The sequence below is a fragment of the Nanorana parkeri genome, unplaced genomic scaffold, assembly GCF_000935625.1.
Source record: "Nanorana parkeri isolate BGI_ZX_2015 unplaced genomic scaffold, ASM93562v1 scaffold558, whole genome shotgun sequence".
NCBI lineage: Eukaryota > Metazoa > Chordata > Amphibia > Anura > Dicroglossidae > Nanorana > Nanorana parkeri.
In genome coordinates, this window is record NW_017306826.1 from 103,906 (window position 1) to 124,897 (window position 20,992).

The following is a 20,992-nucleotide window of genomic DNA, read 5'->3' on the forward strand; positions in this document are numbered from 1 at the left end:
TGATATATATATATATATATATATACATATATAATTTTTGGGGTTTTTTTACCCAATTTTTTGAAAAATTTTAATTTTATTTAATAGTTTATATGTGATTCATGAATGCTTTCGGTATCTAATATATTAGTAAATTAGGTACAAAAAGACCGTGATTAAAAAAAAGGTCCAAATATAATTCAGTTTACGAAACATGACAGCCAAGAACTTTATAAATTATCAGTTAAGCAAAGTTAACCGAACAGGACAGGATGCATCTGATTATGGTTAGATATGATGTATATTAACAGGAGTTGATATGCTTCAGTGAGAAAAGAACAAGTTTAAACATGCAAACACTTGTCTGTAAGATAAATGCTTTTGTATTCCTATCCATTTGAAAAAGACTGACTCTTTTTTTTAAATATACCTTTCAGTATAAATTTTGTCCCTCGTCTTACCAGGAGCAATAGTTTCAAATTTTGTGTAAAGCCCCACCTAACGAGAAAATGTGATATGGCAGGTTGACGGTTCCTGTACTCGTAAGGAAGTCGCTAAGAGTTTGTCTTTGCACAATATGCGCATAATCAATTAAAATTCCTAACTTAAATTACACAAAACTAAAAAAAATTGCACATCCACTAAGCAGTAGAAGTAGAAAAAAGTAAAAAAAAATAAAGTTACATACTCTAATAAACATAGAAAAAAATCCACACTGGAGCAAGGCTAATACAGTGCCACTAAGGAAATACATTTTACAAAAATTAACACATTTTCTACTCAAGGGAAAACTGAATGCACTAGCACAGTGTTCCAAAATTCCTAAAGAACCCACAGTGCTCCTAAATTTTTAAAGTAAAATACACCCACCATTGCCACCAACAATGGCAGGAGGAAGATACCTTATGCCATCATGAATTGAAAACACTAGCTATGTGATTTACCCATGCAAGGCAAAGCAACTGGATAATTTCTGTGATGCCCCCAGCTGCTTATATGTAAGGTACTTACCTTCACTTTGGTCCTATGTAAGCTTTGAGTTGCTTTGGTCAGAGATTACATTAAGCTCCCTGTGATATCACTGGTTCCAGGCAAATAGCTCCTAAGGCACCCAGTGCTGCATTGTTGGAAGAAGAGAACGAAGTCAAATGCTGGGTATTTGGCATTACCCTTCACTCTAGGTGACTGAAAAGAATGGCACAGTTGTGAGAGTTTATTTAGAGGGTGGGTAGGCATTTAAGTAAAAAAATTGCTTTGGCCTGCAGGGCCACAGGAAGCACAGGTGTATTTTAAAGAGATTAAGAGTTGGAAGTCCTGTCACTATATTCATATTATGGGTTAATAGTTTTGTGATCTCTAAAAAGAAGAATGAAAATATCAGTGCCTGCCCAGATCATAAAATTATTAACAAAGCAATCAAAGATCATTATTTCTCCATTCCCTCACCTAATGGTATACAGGGTCAAACAGAGTAGAAGACATGTTTATACCACATTGGATAAGAAACATAGCTATTGGTAGACTGGTCAAGAAGGATCAACTTCGAGGTCAAAAATATAATAGCAGATGTGTGAGAAGTTGGTTTTGAAGTCATGCTATCCATGGCACCTGGTAGTTCTCAGTGTGGGGCTTTTATTACCAAAAACAAAGATAGAAAAAAAAGTGTCCTAAACACCCCCTAACCCCTTGGCTACCCTTCACACTTAACCTACCACTCATTCTAACCCTAAACCCTAATCATGTAATCATTAGCACCCTGCCTGATCCTAACTCTAACCCTTCACCTAACCCTTTAACTGAATCCTTAACACCTAACTGAAATCCTAAGGGCCCATTCATACCAGCAAGCCACGCTGAACACATGGCCATCGGTGTGCAATGACAGGTACAGTGCTGATTTAGAACTGTAATAATGCGACATTTTATAAAAATCTATCAGCACAGCACGGTATGCTGCAGCTGTACCTTGTCGCACAACCATGCCCTGAAAAAAGGTACTGCATGCAGCACTTCTTTTTTTAACGCACAGAACCACACAGGTTGGTGTGAACTGAGCAGATATAAAACAAGCAAATTGGCTTGTTTGTGCATTGGGGCTGTGCTGGAAAAGGCAGCCAGTTCAGCATCAACGCATCGGGTGTGAACAGACCTTAACACCTAATATTTAACCCCCTAAAGCCGAATCCCAACTCTAACCCATAAACTCTGACCCTAACCTTAAATGTAATCTCCAGGTAGTTGTTAAAAAACAAAATATATATATTTTTTCAAATTAAGCAGTTCAAGTACCTGAATTTGACTCTTGAGCTTATTAACCTTCTGTTTCTCCTTCAGTGCGACCAGCCTGACAGAACCAACTGCTTTGAGATTATCTTCTCAATCCAAACAACTGGGTACAACTAAAGATTGCCTTGACTTCTTGTAGAAATAAGTATTGCATGGGAGTTTTAGAAAACATTCCTTACTTCAGAAGAAAAGTGTGCTTTTCCATCATCGCAATGAACTGAACTAAATTAAACTTGTGGCCACAGACATATGTGTCTCTCAGATGGGCGATGCAGTGCTGGAGCAGGTCTCACAGCTTAATCATCTAATTGTTATCCTTCTTTGTGATGCCATTATGCAACTGCAGTCTTCTGGAATCTGAGAGGACCCCACCACTGGACAGCCATTTGAATTTATCCATATCAACCAGGCACCTGAAGATGGATCCTCCCACTTTACGGTCTAAATGATAGAAGAATTGGGCCCAACACATCATGTGACCAAGGATTTCGGTGGAGAATTCAAAGTAGTTTTTTTCTGCTGCTGACAGTAGATAGATTTAAGTAATTATGTATTCATAAAAAGCCGTAAATTAACTTGAAAACTAACCCCCACTGAGCTCTCTAGCCGCAGCCACTGTGGAGTATTAGGCCCTCAAAGATCCCAACAGAATTGCATTCTGTTTCTCAACAATTTAGGCACCGTTCACTTACACATGGGCATTCTGATCAGTTCTGGCTGTCAGTTTTTCAGGCGGATCTGATTGGAAGCCCAGTGTAAGTCTATGGGCAGCCAGATCTAAATGGATGTGCACCCCTTTAGATTCGATTACTGCCGACTCCGCTCCAGGTCCAGAAAAACAGAGTTCTGTTTTGGCAGATCGTGGAGGATCGGGGGTAATCTGATTTAAATTGACATTTCTGTTTACATCCGACCTCCCAAAGACCAACATGGGCCCGGTAATTTCCTTTTCCTCCATCGCAAGACGGAGGAGAAAACTGACAACGGTGATAAAGTTCTGATCAACAGGAGATCTGTGCTAGGATCCCCGCTGACCAGAACTGAAGGCACCCTTGTGAAAGGGGCCTTAGAGTACTGTTTTTTATTTACATAAAAAAGGCAGGCAGGTTCCTAACTGCCAGAAGAGAGGAAGGAAAGAAGAAGCTTGATTTCAGTGCCTCTGAGGTCAGTGATGGCTTGTTTTAGAGTTAATTTACTTGTCCGCAGCCTGGCCACAAGTTCACTGTAAGTAGCACTGGATAATAACAAGTAGTGATTGAAGAGCTTGAATTCTGAAAGTAAACGTCTTTTAAAAAGTCCTTTAGCAGAAGTGTAGATCCACCCCTGGCACTTTTCCATTTACAGAATACCTTGTCTCAGGTATAAATCTTATCCTGCTCAGCTATCAATGGGAAGAATGTTGACAATTACTCCATCTGAATCAACACATTTTCTTTAACCTAAAAAACCCCTCAAAAAGATTAAAATATGCTGTCTAAACTACAGTAGAAACTAAGGCAAAACATTACCACAGCCAAAGTCAACAAGATTGTCACTTCAAAAGCAGAAAGAGGAAAGAGAGACCATTTCAGATTAGACTCAGCTGTTTCCACAGATGAAGAGAAGCGATTATATATATATATATATATATCCAAAAAAAAGAAAAGCATGCCGTCTAAAACCATTGGAATTGCCTTTTATAGTGTTCCGAAATGTACTTGTAGTGGAAGGACTGTGAGGAGAGCTGCTGAACTTCAAAGTTATGTTGTGTTGGGATATTATATAGTACAGTAGAGTATATAATGTAAAAAAAAAACGTTTTTTTCTCAAAATTTTCAGTAATTTCTCCTGAATATAGTAAAAAATAAAACCCGCAGTGGTGATTAAATACCACCAAAATAAAGCTCTATCTGTCCCCAAAAAATGGTATAAAATTCATGTCAGTACAGCGTTGCGTGACGGAATAAATGTCAGTCAAAATACTGCAGCGCTGAACACTGAAAAATGGCCTGGCCAGGTAGGGGATCTAAACACCTGGTCTTCAAGCGGTTAATGGAAATGCTTTTGGTTAGGAAAAATAACGTGCTATATTGCACTGACACTTCAAGTTGTAGGCAGATTACATCATCAGGTTATATAATTTATAGTGGTAACTAGCCCTGGTTTACCTCAATGCACATACTTCAAAGATTATGCAACAGTACATAGAGAAAGACCAGAACAACAACTGCATGGATTACTGGGTGCAATCAATTAGGGGTTACACAGGTGTATGGCACTTAACAAGGCCTGAGAGAAGGGGAGAAGAAAGTTGTTAGGTTAATGAAAGCAGAAAGAGACAGAAGCAGGCAGAGTAGTAGAATGTAAAGATAACTGGCAGGCAGGCTAAAAGGGGAGAGACAAAGATCTGAGTACTGTCTGAGCTAAAATTTGGAAAACAGTAACGCAACAGAAACGTGAAGGCTTGCAAACATGGGCATCCTGGCCCCAAGCTCTATTCCATTCCTGCAAAAGAAAAACAAGGGAAAACCCAAGGTCAGGAGTAGTGCATGAGTAGGGAAAACCCAAGGTCAGGAGGAAAGAAAGAATAGCAGTAAAGGCAAGAAGACAGAAAAGATATAGAAAAGGTAAAGGAGAGGAAACTGTGTGATATCTAACACAATGAGAGGTCTGGCAAACAGTGTGAGGTGAACCAGAGATGAGTTTCTGGTATTTGTACACAGTGATTTAGAATCTACAAGTAATACAGTGAATTGGTAGTATATGCCGGGTAAAATGTGTCCTATAGCATGTAGTAGGCACAATAAAACCTGCTGGTTTGAACTGGGTAGGATAACTATGGAGCATTTAAAGTGCAACTTTTGCTGTCTGTGTCCCAGTTATGTGACTTGTTATCACTGAAAGTGAAAGAAAATCCAAACTTTTGGGTTGTTATCAGGAACAGGATTAGATGGAAAATCTTCCAATGCAGATTTTAGTTCTGGTGACCCTGCTGACCACCAGAGAATTTCACTTTGTTTATAGGGATTTTCTGTTATGGCTATTGGACAGAAAGTGAATTGTAGTTGCAGGATCATAGATAGATTATCGAAATCCCAGTTAAAGTGCTGTGACACATAGTTCCTGTCAGCTGTAAAGATATTAGTTGCTGCTATGAATTCCCCAGAGATGTCCGTACGTTCTAATAATCAATCATCCTTTTAACATTGCATGCTGAGATCCCCACACATCCTTCATGGCTCTCTACGGGCTGATGGCATGGACCAGGAGGAAGGCAGCCAATAGTTATTGTTCTGTTAATTGAAAGGAAAGAACACTCTAAGTTGGAGCTGGTGGACCAGGAGGTATACCAGGGCAAGGGGATATTGCTAAGTGTCAGCAGAGGTGGGGACCCCTAAAATAATAGAGATTGCAGGTGATTGCAACATAACCTCAGAAGACTGGCTTGAGGGGTTTAAAAAAGGCAGGCGACCCTCATGATTTTCAAATGTCTTGACATGTTCAAAGGGTAGCCATGTGCACTGGAGTCTGGTTAGGGGGCATGATGGGTAAAATCAAAGATATTTTAACCACTAGTGTTGCTGGGGTAATCTTTAAACGCAATATAGTTTATGGAAAAGAGTTAAACACTTGAGAAGCCGATATTTGTTATCAATAATATTAGCAAACAGATGATAACCCCACCCTATCAATCAATCAATCTATATCAGTGTCAGATATTACACTGGTTGGGTTACTACAAGCAAGGTTCACTTAGTATTATGCGTTAAAAATATCTATTTCATAACTATTTTAGCCACTCATCTTGAATAATTTCACTTAGGTCACTTTATAACTCATGAAACTTAAAATTAAGCTCTAAAAATATGCACCATGTTTGCAATCTACGCTCGCTCTCCTGGATTAATTCAGCTTGACATGCTTTTTGTCTGGTTGGATTTTTGCAGTAAGCTTTTTTAGACTGGATTGCACTGGCACACTACAAGATTTCTCACATTTGAGCATGCTAATTATATTGTTCAACTCATTTTTAATGTATCATTGTTCACTAGTAAGTTATGCTACATAATTACTCCTGCAGTGAGGAAGAACTAGCCCTAGCACTTTTCAAACATTACAGAGAAAAACACAAATAATGCTTTCTTGGGTGCTTAAGTGTAGGCGTCAAAATTAATAGTAATTATGCATGTAATGTAAAACTATAACAAATATGACAGGACTTCCTGTGGGGAAAATGATCTGAGATAAATAATGAGTTGTTTGGTGAACAAATTTCCTTTTAAAAAAATTAGATTTAGTGAAATCATGTGAGGAGACACATGTTTTGCTTATACAAAGGTTTTTTTTAATAATTATTATTAATTCTGATACAGAAGAGTAAGAAATTGGCCCAGCGTGTACAGTCTAGAACTGCCCCTAAAAAACATGGAGGATGAACATTACCAAATGATCCAACTAGGGATGTGCTTGTACTCCTGAAAATGCCCCGATGCCTAGATCTGATACCGGCCGTTTACATTTTTTCAACTAGCTTCGGCCATTGACCCCCATAGCCCCTCCCCTGGGATACCTCTCCACCAAACGGGGCTCCCTCTCCGCTCTGACCTCTCCAGAAGTGTGACAGCATGGCGGGGGTAAGTGTTGTGTGGACAGTCTCTTCTTCCTGCTGGTGCAAACAGTTTCATCATGTGGAAAATGAATTGACACTTGTAACAATAGACAGCCTGCTATTGGATATTTTAAATTGCAATAGGCAATACCTGGCTGGCTATTGTACCCCCCCCCCACATTGCCTGCTGTCAATCAGCAGAGAGGACCTGATTGAGAACTTTGTCTTCAGTTCCCTCCTTTGCTGATTGACAGCAGGCAGTGGGCGGGCACAATAGCCAGCCTGCTATTGGCTATTGCAATTTAAAATATCCAATAGCAGGCTGGCTATTGCTCCCAGCCACTGCCTGCTGTATTTACATTCAGTGAATCCAGTGAAGTAGAAAGGTGACACTAGAGGTCTAAAAGACCCCTAATGTCACCTTAAAGAGAACCTGTCACCTCCAATGCACGCAGCACTGGTGAGAAACTGCCCTAAAATCATTAGTCTGTATTGTTTTTGAAAAAATGTCACATGTCCCTTTAAGAAAAAGTATCGGTAATTGGTATCGGCAAGTACATGAGGGACAGTACTTGTACTTGGTCTTGAAAAAGTGGTATCGGGACATCCCTAGATCCAACCATCACACAATACTTGCAATAAAAAGGCCAAAAGCTTTTTATGCTGATCATCATTTTGCGCAACAAATCTAAGGGTACTCCAGAGGCAGTTCTAAGAAAACAAGGCAATGTAAAGATATCAAATGATAATAATAAATATCCCCAAGGGCAAATGCACACATATATCAAGTAAAAAAAATTTGGGGTGACATACTTTAAAGAGTAATTCCAAGCAACAGGTGAAACTAATCAAGGATCAGCTAACCATATTTTGCAAACATTACAGTTGTGCTAAAAGCAGAAAGTTTGCCCAATTTACTCTAACTTCTTTTTGTGTAATCCACAGCCGCCAGACTCCAAAGAGCACCTTGCAGAGTCACTGGCAACGTTCTTGTTGAAGATGGTGCTGTGTCATTTACTTGTTTCCTGCATCATCCATCAACTTCACATTTTCACAGCAGGTTTATATAGGCTTGGTACCTATGGGAAGTTTTTTTACTTCTTTCTTAGGCTTTTTGTAAAAAGTGTGTGTTTGAGAACAGATGTTGTGCATTGGAAGAAGGTGTTTTCAGATCACAAGACAACCTGATGCACTACAGTTATGTCTTGATGAAAATCTGAACTACCGAACAGGTAAGCTGTACATAAAGCTCTGATAAGCAAACTACAAAAACCTTACGACCATATATAGGGGCATCCTAAGCCTACTTTCAAGTCTACAGCGAAGGGCTGAGAAAAAAGCTCCCGATTTTAAAAATCAGCGTAAACATGAGAGGTTCAAGTGAAAGCAGTAAATAAGAGGGGTTAAAGTAGAGAAAGGTCTCCTGTCTTTAAATCAGTGTAAACATAACAAGATGAAGGGGAAGTATGTCAAAAATTGATTTGTCCTTTTTGGCTGAAATGGTGCAAGGTTTTTTTCCCTGTGACTCCTTACTGCTTTTTAAGGGACCTAGTAGAGAGATCTTAACTGGACCACAAGCATGAAACTATGCAAGGCTGAGCTTGGTTTTCAGTTGAGCGTTTGAAGATACTAGTTTAATGTAAATTTTTCATATACTCTTTTGGTGAATCCAACTACGGGCAAAGAAAAATGAAAAAAAATAGTTGTCCTCTAATAGAAATCACATGCAGACTGCATTTAGACCAGCAACACCCCGGATTCACTATTTACTCTGTAACTGAGGTGAAACAGATCTCTTCTTTGGCTTCTAGAGATCTGTAGAGTACTAGTAGCGGATCAAAAACTGCCTCAGTCAACCAAAAAAGGTAAACTCTGGGATTACATTGGACAAGAAATGCAATGTGTCCTAAGACTGTTTTTTTTTTTTGGCTTTATTGAGGAGCATGGCTTAATCTGGCTGAAATGATCCATGACCACCTTTAGTCAGCCTCAAAGATAGCAGCATACTTGCTAGTAACTAGCTCCATTGCCTTGGTTTCCAAACTGTTGCAGCGCAGGAATGTGTGCTATTTAAACAAAAGTGTTATTTGAATTTTCCGTTTCAGATCATTTAAGATCACTGTGACATTTAATGATTAGCGCCTCAATTGGCAAATGATTGCCCCCTTTCGCACATCAGTAGCATGTGCTGTGAGCTAGATTGTGGCAGAAAATAGAGTCAGATCTGTCGCAGAAGCAAGAACTGGTATGGACCAAATTTGAAAATGGTGCATCTTCAAGTAAATAGTGCGGCAAGAGAGGGTGGTTGCCTCTCACACCCCTATCCCTGCTCTCCAATCTGCCACGACTAATTTTCATTCACCCTCTTCTGACTCCTGATCTTCCATTGAAGCAAAAGCCCTGGCTTGGATCTCTGGCTGCAGACATAAGCCTCTGTCCTGCACCAGATCTCCAACAGGATAACTCTGGCAGATCAATGCCTGGCTTGACACATCTCTGGCTGCACACTTGAGCAGCGTGCAACGAGCAGTTCAAAACACCATCAGTGGACCCTCTCCTCACCCTATGTTCCCCAGAGCTGCTTCTTTATAAACATTTTTGCCAGCAGCACTCTGATCACATGTGTAGCTTGCAGACCAAGAGGATACCTACAGAGTGCTACTGTCAGCAGGCTGCCCATGTAGCTCAACAACAGCTTCACTAGCCTGTTGCAGTAATCAGATGCTGTGCATGAAAAAGCACAAATTAGCAGATTAGGGCATTAGAGCATCTGTGACATATTTACCACAGAAAATGCCACAGATTGGCAAATGAGACAAGTTTACAATATTTAAACAGGAACAGTCAGATACCTGCTGAAAATTTTCTAAACTGCACATGATAATTGTCAGTTGAAATTTGTTGGCTTGCTGTTGGTAAATCCCTTTAGCAACACTTTGAAGTGTAGAAATGCTATACATAAATGTATCTTAAAGTTTACCCAAATCGTGCTCATATAATAATCAAAGATGTGGCAAATCCATTAATAAATGTATAAATGAGTCAAAGCTGGCCTTTTCACTTGATAGATGCCCCATTCATGCAGAAAATATCCCAATAAATGTCCACTAATTGTGTTAACAGAAATATCTTATTTTAATTTCAGACATTATGAGAAGAATATATCTCTTGCGTTGCTCAAACAACACATATGATAAAGTACTATAATTCAGCAAACAACTGATTGCAAAATTGATCAGCACAATGAAAGGGCCATGTAGTTCAAAAGCATCTATCAGTCTGATTTCAGACATAAGGAAATGTCACACTATTGGCTTTCTGAAAACAAGAAGCATTAATCCTTGTCTACTCTAACAGTGTTCAAAATAATTTATGTGATACTCTATCCATTTATAGGCTTAATTAAAATAAAAGCCATGTACTTTTAAACATTATAATGCCAAATTTCAAGTAGACATCACTGGAGCCATTTTTTAAAATTAGTTTTATTGTTTATCCGATTAACCGATTAATCGAACTTAATAATCGGCTAACTAATCGATTTTGAAAATAATCGTTAGCTGCAGCTCTAGACAATAGTTATATTACCTTCCAACATGCATAACACATCTGACGGCAGAAAAGAATAGTTTGTATTCCTAGTAGTTTATTTTAGATGCAATGTCCCCACCTAGACAAGTGGACCCCACCAAAAGAGGGGAATGGGGGTATCAAGACCTTTGCGCTTGCCAGGCCATTCGTTCAAGTCATCAAGTCTAATCAGGGGTGCACCTAGGGGGAAACAATCAGCCCTTCCGACAATGAAGAGTTCATTTTTGTTGATAGATATTTTCCAACTTAAGAGAACTATGGGGTAAGTGTTTTTCCCACAGTACTCTTTAGGGTCACGGGAGGACATATACGAACCTCCTCCCGTGACCCAAAGCTCAGTATATCGCGGGCTATTTCCCCACGATATAGAGAGAGCACTGACAGTCACCGCTCACTGCAGGGAGATGATCGGGAAGTGAGCGGATCGGCGGTATGTTTCTGCTCACTTCCCGATAAATATAGCCGACCTGTGACAGCTTCTTTGTCACAGGTTGGCTCTAACTATGAGGATGAGTGGAAATCACTCTCCTCATAGTTCTCATTTAAGCCTATATTCTGTAGCCACTGTTCTAACATGATACACTTCTACTGTTTTTGCCGAGCCTGCCACATATAGGTAGTACCCAGTTAGAAAATGGTATTTGTTAGGATACTCTGGCGAAAGATAGGTTGTTGTCTGAATATAGATAGAGACTGCATCAAAATTAAAATGAAATCACTTGAAGTGAGAAAGAAAAAGTTCCTTGGAGAGTCCTTTATGCGGAGAGAGAGAAAAGACTTATAGATTACTCTTAAGAGCCTGCTGTGTGGTAAGACTGCCACAAAAACTCCCCCAAAGTAAACCTGTGGCCAGGCTATGGACATTCAAGTATTCTTCACAAGCAGTAATTAGCTTTGAAACAACCCTCCTTAATGGAGACATAGATGTGGAGTGTAGCTGGAGACACTGAAGTTCTTTCTACACCCCTCCTTTCCTTCCTTCTAGTCTAGTTGATCAAAGTTGGACAAAGCTGGTTGACTACAATATCTGCTTGACTTAGACAGATGTAGTTGTGCCTTAGAATTTGTCATACCTTATAGTTGATAGTACTTGGTTTTACATATTTGTTAATGGTGCGAGCTGCTTGTAACAGCTTTAACTGGCTATGGAAAATGGAATGAGATTGATCAAAAAGTAGAAAATTATTTTAGCTGACACTAACGAAAATAAGCCCAGGTTTTGTCATCTATAATTTCTCAAAATTACAATGCATATCAGAAAGTCTACTCAGGTGTCTATGCTAACTTGTGAACACATTAAACAGAGTATGATATATCTACAGGTGTGAACACATTTGTTGGTAACCTTCCACCAAAAAAGAAGAACCCACAATTTTCTCTGAAATTGTTACATTGTTGAAAAAAGAAAAAGTATTAACTAAAAAACTTGAAACTGGCAGTACATATTTATTAAAAATCAGACTTTACCTTTGATTTTTGATGTAACAGAATATTTTAAATAACACAACCAATGAAAATGGCATGAGACCCATAACCCAATATTTTGTTGTACAACCTTTAGGCTGGGTTCACACATGGGCGTTTTTCAGTGCTGATCGAATTGCTGAAAAACGCTCAGCAAGTGAAATCCCATGAATCCATATGGGCATGGTTCCCATCTGGGCGTATTTCAGTCCGTGGAAACGCGCTGATCCATTGGTATTCCCGAGTGTGGCTCGGGGTTAACAAAGCGGTAACCCCGAGCCACACTCAGGAATACAGTGTAGGACTTACCTTGTCCGCGATCCCTGCTGTGTCCTCCGGCCGCTGCCAACTTCCGGGTTCCGTCCCTTGCTAGCGGCCACGTCGCAGGGGGGCGGAACCGGCGGAAGGTTTGAAAGTTTAATTTAAAAAAAGATAGAGGAAATAAACGGAAAAAAAATCATACCGCCAGGGAGGTATAAAAAACGAGCGTTGAACGCGCGTTTCATTGAACGAAAAAACGTGCCAAAACATTTGCAAAAAACGAGCTGAAAAACAAGCAGAAAAAATGTGCCTATTTTTTTTTTCTGCTCGTTTTTTGTGTACAGTGATTGCCTTTAAGGCTGGGTTCACACCTGGGTTTCAATTCAGAATTCCTTGATAGTCTTGAGATTTCATTGTTCCTTGCAAAGTTTCAAGGCACCCATGGAAAGCACAGCAAAGCAGCCCCTCAAAAATAACCAAGCTTAATAGAGCTGATGTGCCTTGCCAAAAAGCTTCAGTGTTGTCTTATCTATACAAATGACATTCCCTCAGAAGTATTGTGGCTTGACAATATGCATTTATTCAAATTCTAGTCTGGCTTTTTTATGTTTTTCTTTCAACAGTGGATTCCTCCTGGGTCTTCTTTATTTGAGACCACTATTGCTCAAAAAGCGACAGATGCTACAATCTGACACTGACATACCTGGACCTTGGAGTTCAGCTTGTATCTCTTTGGAAGTTCCTTGTTCTATCTACCGTTCAAACTATCCTCTGTTAAATCTGTTGTCAATTTTCCTCTTACGGCTGCAGGGAGGTTGGCTACACTCCCAGGGTACTTAAAATGCCCCATATAATTGCAACTGTAGTCACAGGAACATAATACTACTTGGGGATGGTCTTATAGCCTTTACCTTTGATATGCTGGTCTCTAATTTATTTCTGATCTTCTCAGACAACTCATCTCCTTTGTTTTCTCTGGCCCATTACTACTTTTTTTCCAACATTAACCCGTGCAGTGGGGCTACCCCTGCACTTAAAGGGTTAACTGCTCGTTTTGGTCTAGGGTCTAAAATAAAGAAGCTATACTCACCCAATCCTCGGTCCCGTCTGGCTGCTAGATCAGTCTTCGCAGCCTTTTCTGCCCCAGGCTCTGGCAGTCTAAGGAATTGTGACGTCATCATGTCCATTCACTTGCACTGGACGTGAGGTTGCCGAGGGACATTCAGACGGAGTAGAGGGGGAGCGAGGTGGCCATGGGACTGAGGATTGGGTGAGTATATCTTTTTTATTTTAGACCCTAGACCAAAACAAGTACTTAACCCTTGCGTGCACAAGTACTTAATCCTTTAAATAGGCTGACTAATAGCAAGATTAAAGACACGCGTGATACTAATAATTACAGAAAACAGTTTGAAATATCACTATTATACAATTATTTATAATATTTTCTAGGGGCACCAACAAATGTGTCCAGGCCATATCAGAATATCTTTGTAGAATAACCAATAATTGAATTTCACACTTTCTTTGCTTTACTGTATAACACGCCAAAGGCATGCAGGTATACATAATTTTATTTACATAACTTTTTAGGAGGAATGAAACATTGTTTCAATTAGCTGTAAGGGCACCAATAAATTTGTCCACGTCTGTTTATATTACACCCACAAGCTTAGCTACAAATGACTGTGATTTTGCTGATCAGTTTGCTGTTTCTCTGGAAAATATGTTCAATTTGTACCCTTTCCATAATTGTTTTTTCCATAATATATCTAAGCATTATTAATTAGGTCAAAAACAATATACAGAATGCAATTGCCAGGAACAAATCTGGATATTTCACCAGTTTGACTTCAGTAAAGGTTTTCCTTTTGCAGATCTTCATTTCTCTTTGAGATAAGCCTCAAAGTATTCTGCAAAAATCTAACTATTTCAGAATGTATAGAATACACACATTGCACCATTATCACAATTATTCGAAGCGTTATTGCATAAGATATACAATATTTGCATACAAGACAACACTAACAAACTTTACTGTTGGCATACAGTATTAATACAATCAATTACAAGCTGTAAAGTTTACTTTATAACAGCCTTTCATCTCATTGGAAATTAGGTCATTTGTTCTGATAAACAATGGCCACTTACTTGTTGTTGAACTGGCACTTGTTGCACAACCTGGGTGGGCACTGCTGCCTGACCTGCTACAGATGTCTGTAACGTCACTGTCGAACCTGTGTCCGACACAGTTTCGGACGTCTGCATGGTAGGTTCTGCAAGTAAATTAAACCTTATGGTTAGAATGTGCCAAATTTTGGCATTTTGATCTCTTATAAATATAGAACTACATGAAAAAAAATGAAATCAAGCATAATACCTTATATTAGAGACAGAACACTTACGAACAACTCCTAAGGTCTAGCTGTGAAAAAAACAATTTAGGAACTAGACACAGACTAAATGTTCATAATCTATAGGCTAAACACTTACTTTACCAAATTCTCTAAAGCTGGTGGGGATCTAAATATTCATTTTTCGATTTGTTGAGCTCCCCACAGTGAATAAGTACCAGCACATCTCCGTTTTCTCTACAGAAAACAATATAAAATAATTCCCTAAAATCCCCCAGCTTACATTAGGCACTAGGCATCGATCACAGACCTTTCTTCCAACAAAGGTGTCCCAAGGTTTTCTGCTGCAGTTTTACTTCCCAAACAGTGGAAATGTCATCCAAACCTTTTGTTGGTGTAAATAAGTGTGAATCAAGCATTTATTCACTATTCTTCTATTCTTAACCACTTTAGGCGGGTGGCCGTACATATACGGCCGGCCACTGAAGTGTTATACTAAAGAACACAGCTGCTACTGCAGCCGTGTTCTTGGTATCAGGGTAAAAAGCCGGCGATTGCTGTTCAGGTACAAGTGATCCGGTGACTATATAGCTGCTTGATTGCTTGTACTGATCGATGGAGTGTGCTTAACGCCGCCCCTGGCTACCCCAGGCGCCGCTGTCCCCCGGGCGGACCCAGGACCAACACCGACACGGTAGGTCTCCCCACATCGATCGGAGAAAGATCACCAAGCTTCTAGCCGCTGATCTCTCCTCCGATCACTGGACCCGGAATGTGTATTACATCACGTCCGGTGTCACTGTTCACATTCTGAGATCACCGCTTCATCAGCTTTTTTGGGGTCCCTAGGAGACATTAGGGGTCTGATGTCTCCATAAAGAGGACCTGTCATACCCCATTTGCTATTACATAGGGGGTTTGTTAGCGCCCTATGTGATAGCAATAAAGTTAGGGTACATTTTTTTTAACAGTGTTTAAAAAAAATGGAAAAACTAAAGTAACATACATTTTTTTTTATTTTTTTTAAAAAGTCCCTGCCCCCCACATGCATGTACATACATACACGAAAACGCATTGGTGTGCCTTGCTTGCAAAAAAACCACATGTTACATATTGTCGCGAACGTTGGAGAGAGAGCAATAATTCTACTGCAATCACTGTTAACACTAAACTGATGAGCAATAAAAAGCTTTTAATGTGTCCCCGATGGGAAAGTTTGGGCATTGTAGTTTTTTGCAGCTTCACAGGCTAACGCAATTTTAGGCTTGACATGTTTGGTATCTATTTACCCGGCGTGACCCCATCTTTTATATGTTACCAAATTGAGTATTATATTCTGTTTCTATGCATTAAATTAAATTTAATGTATTTTATCCTAAAAATACTGGTTTGACAAACATTTGCACAAATACTGGGCAACATAAAAAATTGCAATTAGCATTTTTTATTTATTCTACAGGGTCTGTTTTCAGAAAATATATAATTGTTCGGGGGTTTGAAGCTGTTTTCTAGCCAATATTTCAGATTTTATTGTGTGTGCAAATAGTAAGAAATTGCTCCGGACAGCAAGTGGTTACATTTCTATCTGAATTTCCCTATTCTTAATTTTAAGGCATTGGGCAGTTCATGGATAAATATGCTGACTCATAATCACATGCACTGTATTGTAAGATCAAATTTTAATCAGGGTTTATGTTTCCAGATGTTTGCTGCCCAGTGTCTGCTGTTAAAAATCCAAAAAACATGTTTAAATGGCATGGAAACACTCAAGCTGAATGCATTATTAGGACTAAACATTTAAAGATCAAAAAGATCATTTAAAGTAGATTATGTAATCTACTAATACAAATGGTATAAAAAAAGTTGTCATAGTGAAAACAAAAATAATATATATATATATATTTAAATATAACTATGTGCAGTTTATTCTTCTACGTCATCTGACATTTAAGGCTAAAGGAAGTGACAGGTGGCATTATTTAATCTTGGATTACTTCAAAAGGAAGTCAGCTAAATTGGAAAAAAAATCACTGCTGACCATAAGATCTTAAAATGGATCTTCAGGTAGATATAAAATGAGTTAAAGTACATCTAAAGGCTCAAGTGTGACAGACTGAACAGGTCCCAAATCGAGTTACTATGTGGTGCAAAAAAACCCCCCAAAAAACCAAAACACTTTTTTTGCCTAAGTGAGCCAAATAATCCTTAATTTGTGCCTCACATGCCCCCCATCCAGACACTGCAGCCTACAGTGGGAGATTTTCAGCAGATGAGGCAGTGGGCAGGAGTAGGTGTGGCCAGCTGATTAACAAGCTGCAGGCTTCTGAATCAGCAGTGAGAATCTAATAGCCACACCCTCTGCAACATCTTCTCGTACCACTGTATTGCAGGCAGGCACAGTCTACATGAGAGTGACAACTCTGCTCTGAATTCAGAAGCAGTGCAGAGTCGTTGCCACTCTATCAAAGGAAGGATCATCATGTATTTCTTGGACTTTACTTTCCAGGGAGACCAACAGAGCCATTCACAAAAGTGTGAAGAGTTTGGAGAAGGCAGGAGAAGAGAACAAACTAGGACAACATAGCTGAACTGAAAAGTGAGCTAAATGGGATAATTTTTCTAAATCAGCTATGTTGTCCTAGATCAGGGGCGCCCACAATTTTTCGTCTGGAGATCTAGTTTTCAAATGACGAGCTCAATGACATCTACCAACGAAAAAACACCTGCGTTCAGGGGCGGGGCGGTGCATTGAAGTCAATGGCACCGCAGCCAGGTCCCTCACCCACAGTGCGATCGTCTGCACCCGGAACCCGGGCACATTGGTGCCTGTGTTCCGGTCCAGTGCGATCTGCAAAAATGTTGCAAGCACTATTTTTGCAGATCACACTGGACCGGAATGCAGGCACTAATGTGCCTAATGTGCAGGTGATCAAACTGCGGGCAGGGGACATGGCTGCGGTGCAACCCCATGCCCCCTCCCGCCCCTGAACGCATTCCAGTGCGTTCTAGAGGCGCGGGCGTCCTATCCTCCCACGGTGCTCGTGTGGCCGACGTTGCACATGGGGAGAGGTGTCCCGCCCCTTTCCGTTTGCGACGTCTGACACATTCAGCCGGCAGCCGCATGAGCACCACGGAAGCATAGCAGTAGCCAGCTTCTTTTGCACACGTGGCAAGAAAAAAAAGTGCCCCCCAACAGTCGTGTGACCCCAACAGGACCCTGGCCATCCTGCCTTCAGGATTTTTTATTTTATTTTTTATTTAATTTTTTAGTATTTTTTATTATTACTTATTTAATTGTTATTTTACATTTTTTTTTACTGTTGGGGGGCTTCGGGGAAATATTAGGGGTCTAAACAGCCCCCTGATATTTCCCTTTTAAAATAGAAAAAGAAATTGAGGACACAAAGTCCTCAATCTCTTTTTCTGCAGCCTCTGTTCTAAATGAATGGAAAGCACAGAGGCTTCCCATTCATTCAGAAAATATTTACTATCAAGCAGTTTCTGAATGGGGAGGAGCCTCTGACGGAGTGCTTCTCCCCATTGAGAAACTCATGAATAAACAGGAAGTGATGTATGGTGTCCCCTGTTATTTACAAACACTGGAGTGATCAGCTGATCGCTCCAGTGTTTGTCCTGCACAGAGGACCGGTACATATCATTGATATGTACCGATCCTCTGCCGCTCGGCCACGCACAGGGGGGCTCAGATTCTCCTCTGGATCTCCCCTGCAGAGGCAGCGGGAGATCCGAGGAGAAGAGAAAAAAGCACTTCAGCCGCGAGGGGAGGGAGCCGCTGTAACAGCAGCAAGTACTGCAGTGAGGATAGATGGAGCCGATGGCTGTCAGATCCAAGCCGAGCGGCTCTCTCTCTCCTCACCACTCGGCGTGCCACTGTGATAGCGGCTCCGTCCGCCGCCGACTGCAGCTTCACTTTTCCTCGGATAGCAGGGCTCACTTCAGGAGGGGAAGGGGCAGCACTAGAACCCAATCAAGCTCTGCTGTAATGCATATGTGCTGCCATGGAACATGCTAATAGAAGAAAAAAGAGCTCATCAAAAGTTAACTAAAAAGTTAAAAAACTAATGCTCTTAGGCCATGCTGCTACTTCAGTGGAGGTTGAGAACCTGGTTGTATTCTCTGACAGTGGTATCTGGATCAAAACACTGACTGAACAAAATAACATTCCCTTAGCTATTTAAAACTCTGTCCATATCAGCTTCAAATGTATATTAAACTATTTTGTAAAAGTTCCAGAAACATTTATTTTATTTAAAAAATCTTCAACAAAAGTTGTCTAATTAATGTCTAATGTCCCTTTAAATATAGTTTAATGTAACAAGTAGGCTTTATTTTACAGTGGCATTTCTAGAATAATGTCATCTGCTTATAGAGAACACTGATTCCAAACAATGTTATCAAAGCATTTAGCTCTTGATGAGTCTTTGGAGTAAAATTGTCATCCTCTCTAGTTAAATATTCTCCTAGATGTACTTTATAAGTGATCAACTCTACAGACAGGCCTCACCGAGGATCAATTAGAATGCTAAAGCATGTTCAGGGAGAACAGCTCCTTTGCCAACTTTCCAAAGCCAATCATTCAGAGCTAATGGGCATGCTTAAGCATACACACAATGTATTTTGGTTGATTTCCCAGATTTTGAGACTGCCAGTGTTGAACCACTGAAACTGCACTTTAAAATGAAAGTTTTGTTTCAACATAGACTGGTCATGTCTTGTTTAAGCTGCTGTCCCTGCTACAACGGCTGTGTGCTGATCCCATGCAATCCTTGTTGAGTAGATGCTGTAATCTAGCCTGATAAGATAGTTACCTTTTCAGACCGTCCGCAATGCAGCCCATATGTAAATGAGTGGCACATTTATTAAAGGAAATATGTGCAAAATTTCTGTCTAGCCATCCTTGCCTAATGTGGCTGTCAGGTGTGTCACGAACAACAGATGCTTGTATGACAAAAGACCTTTTTATTCTGGCTAATTAAGCAGTTGGACACACCCGCCTGTTAATGGTTCCGCTTTTGTACCGCCAGCCCTGACTGAATCATGCAAGATCTACAGCTAAATAGGCCACAGTTTAAAAGGAGGCTAATTAACCCCTAGAAGAAGGAAAGAATATTGCAAAACCCAGCTGCTCAATGAGTCAAGCTTAGCATTTTTTTCCAACTAGACAAGCAAAACCTTTTGAGGGGCAAACTCTGTTTAGAACAAACACACGTTCTTGTAGGTTCTGGGCATGTCTTTGTTAAGTGTCCTGAAGATTATGTAATACACTTTAATTTATAATTTGACATCTATAATTTACATGCAAGGCAAATTGGTTTAATTGTTTGACCTAATCAATTACTGTATCAAACACAGCTACAAACATGTGCTCACTTCAAACTAAAAAAAGGAGATACACATTTCTTGTGTCCAAGATTTTTTGTCCTGAACATCTTCCTGCTTTGGTTTGCTGCGTTTCATCCCGCTACATATGTTTGATTTTCAGCTTACAATGCATGGAAAGCCAAAGCTTTAAACTCTGACTAGATTCTTATTTTCAAGTGCACTGAGGAATTCCTTTTATCCAGCTCCTTGACTATTAAGTAATATGACATTTAATAGACGAATAACTAATCGCTCGTTATAGTGACTGATCTTCTATTCTACTCGTTTCAGAATACTAACAAATAAAAAGCACATTATTGCAACTGCTGCTTAGCTTACATAAAAAAGCAGACTAAAGGTAAATGTCATCCAGACATAAGACATTTACATTAAAACTGACACAGGGGACACAGTCAACGTTTGGAACGATTCTACATGTCCTTATAAGTTAACCAGGTCATTGTGTGAATTTGTTCAAGAACCTATATTTCCAAAGCCACTACAACCTCAGCCACACATACTAATCCAAAAGTAGTGTGAACTACCCAGGCTGACGTGCTACCCCAGAAGAGTTTGAAAAAAGGCTCTCGAATCTGCCTCAACAATTAAGAAAAAGGACATAAACACTGTTAAAAAGGACTACACGCAGTTTTAAAATAAATTGATAAATGCATCCATTGCTCCGCTGGGGGGAATTGAGACACAGCCATGCAATTTACAACTCCCAGTAGCATTTGCGGTTGCCCTTGTAGGGCGTGTTCGAGAGTGTGGTGGCCAATCCAACTGATGTTGAGTAGACAACAGAAGTTTCTCTTTGCCTGACATATTTTGTGGAAAAGATGCTTACCATTAACTTCCTTGTCAACTGGGAACATGTATATAAATCTAAGAATAAGCATGGAAATAGATATATTTTTTTATCTATCTCTCTCTATATATATATATATATACTGTTTTATATACCCCTAAGTTATTTTAACTATCAGTTGATATGACAATTAGGAATTTTCTATTTTGCTTGGGGTTCTACTTTAAAGTGACACTAAACTCAGGAGTTAAACCTTAAAAATGCATTCAAGTACCCTAT

General features: G+C 39.8%; 1 protein-coding gene across 1 annotated transcript in view; it reads right to left on the bottom strand.

The window, feature by feature from the left end:
* The window catches only part of RFX3 (regulatory factor X3), a 220,370-nt gene that overhangs the window by 72,371 nt on the left and 127,007 nt on the right, over positions 1-20,992 (bottom strand). Inside the window, exon 2 of the mRNA XM_018562046.1 lies at positions 14,321-14,445. Coding sequence (XP_018417548.1) covers positions 14,321-14,437 — 117 coding nt within the window. The 5' untranslated portion in view covers positions 14,438-14,445. The remainder of the gene's footprint in view (positions 1-14,320; positions 14,446-20,992) is intronic.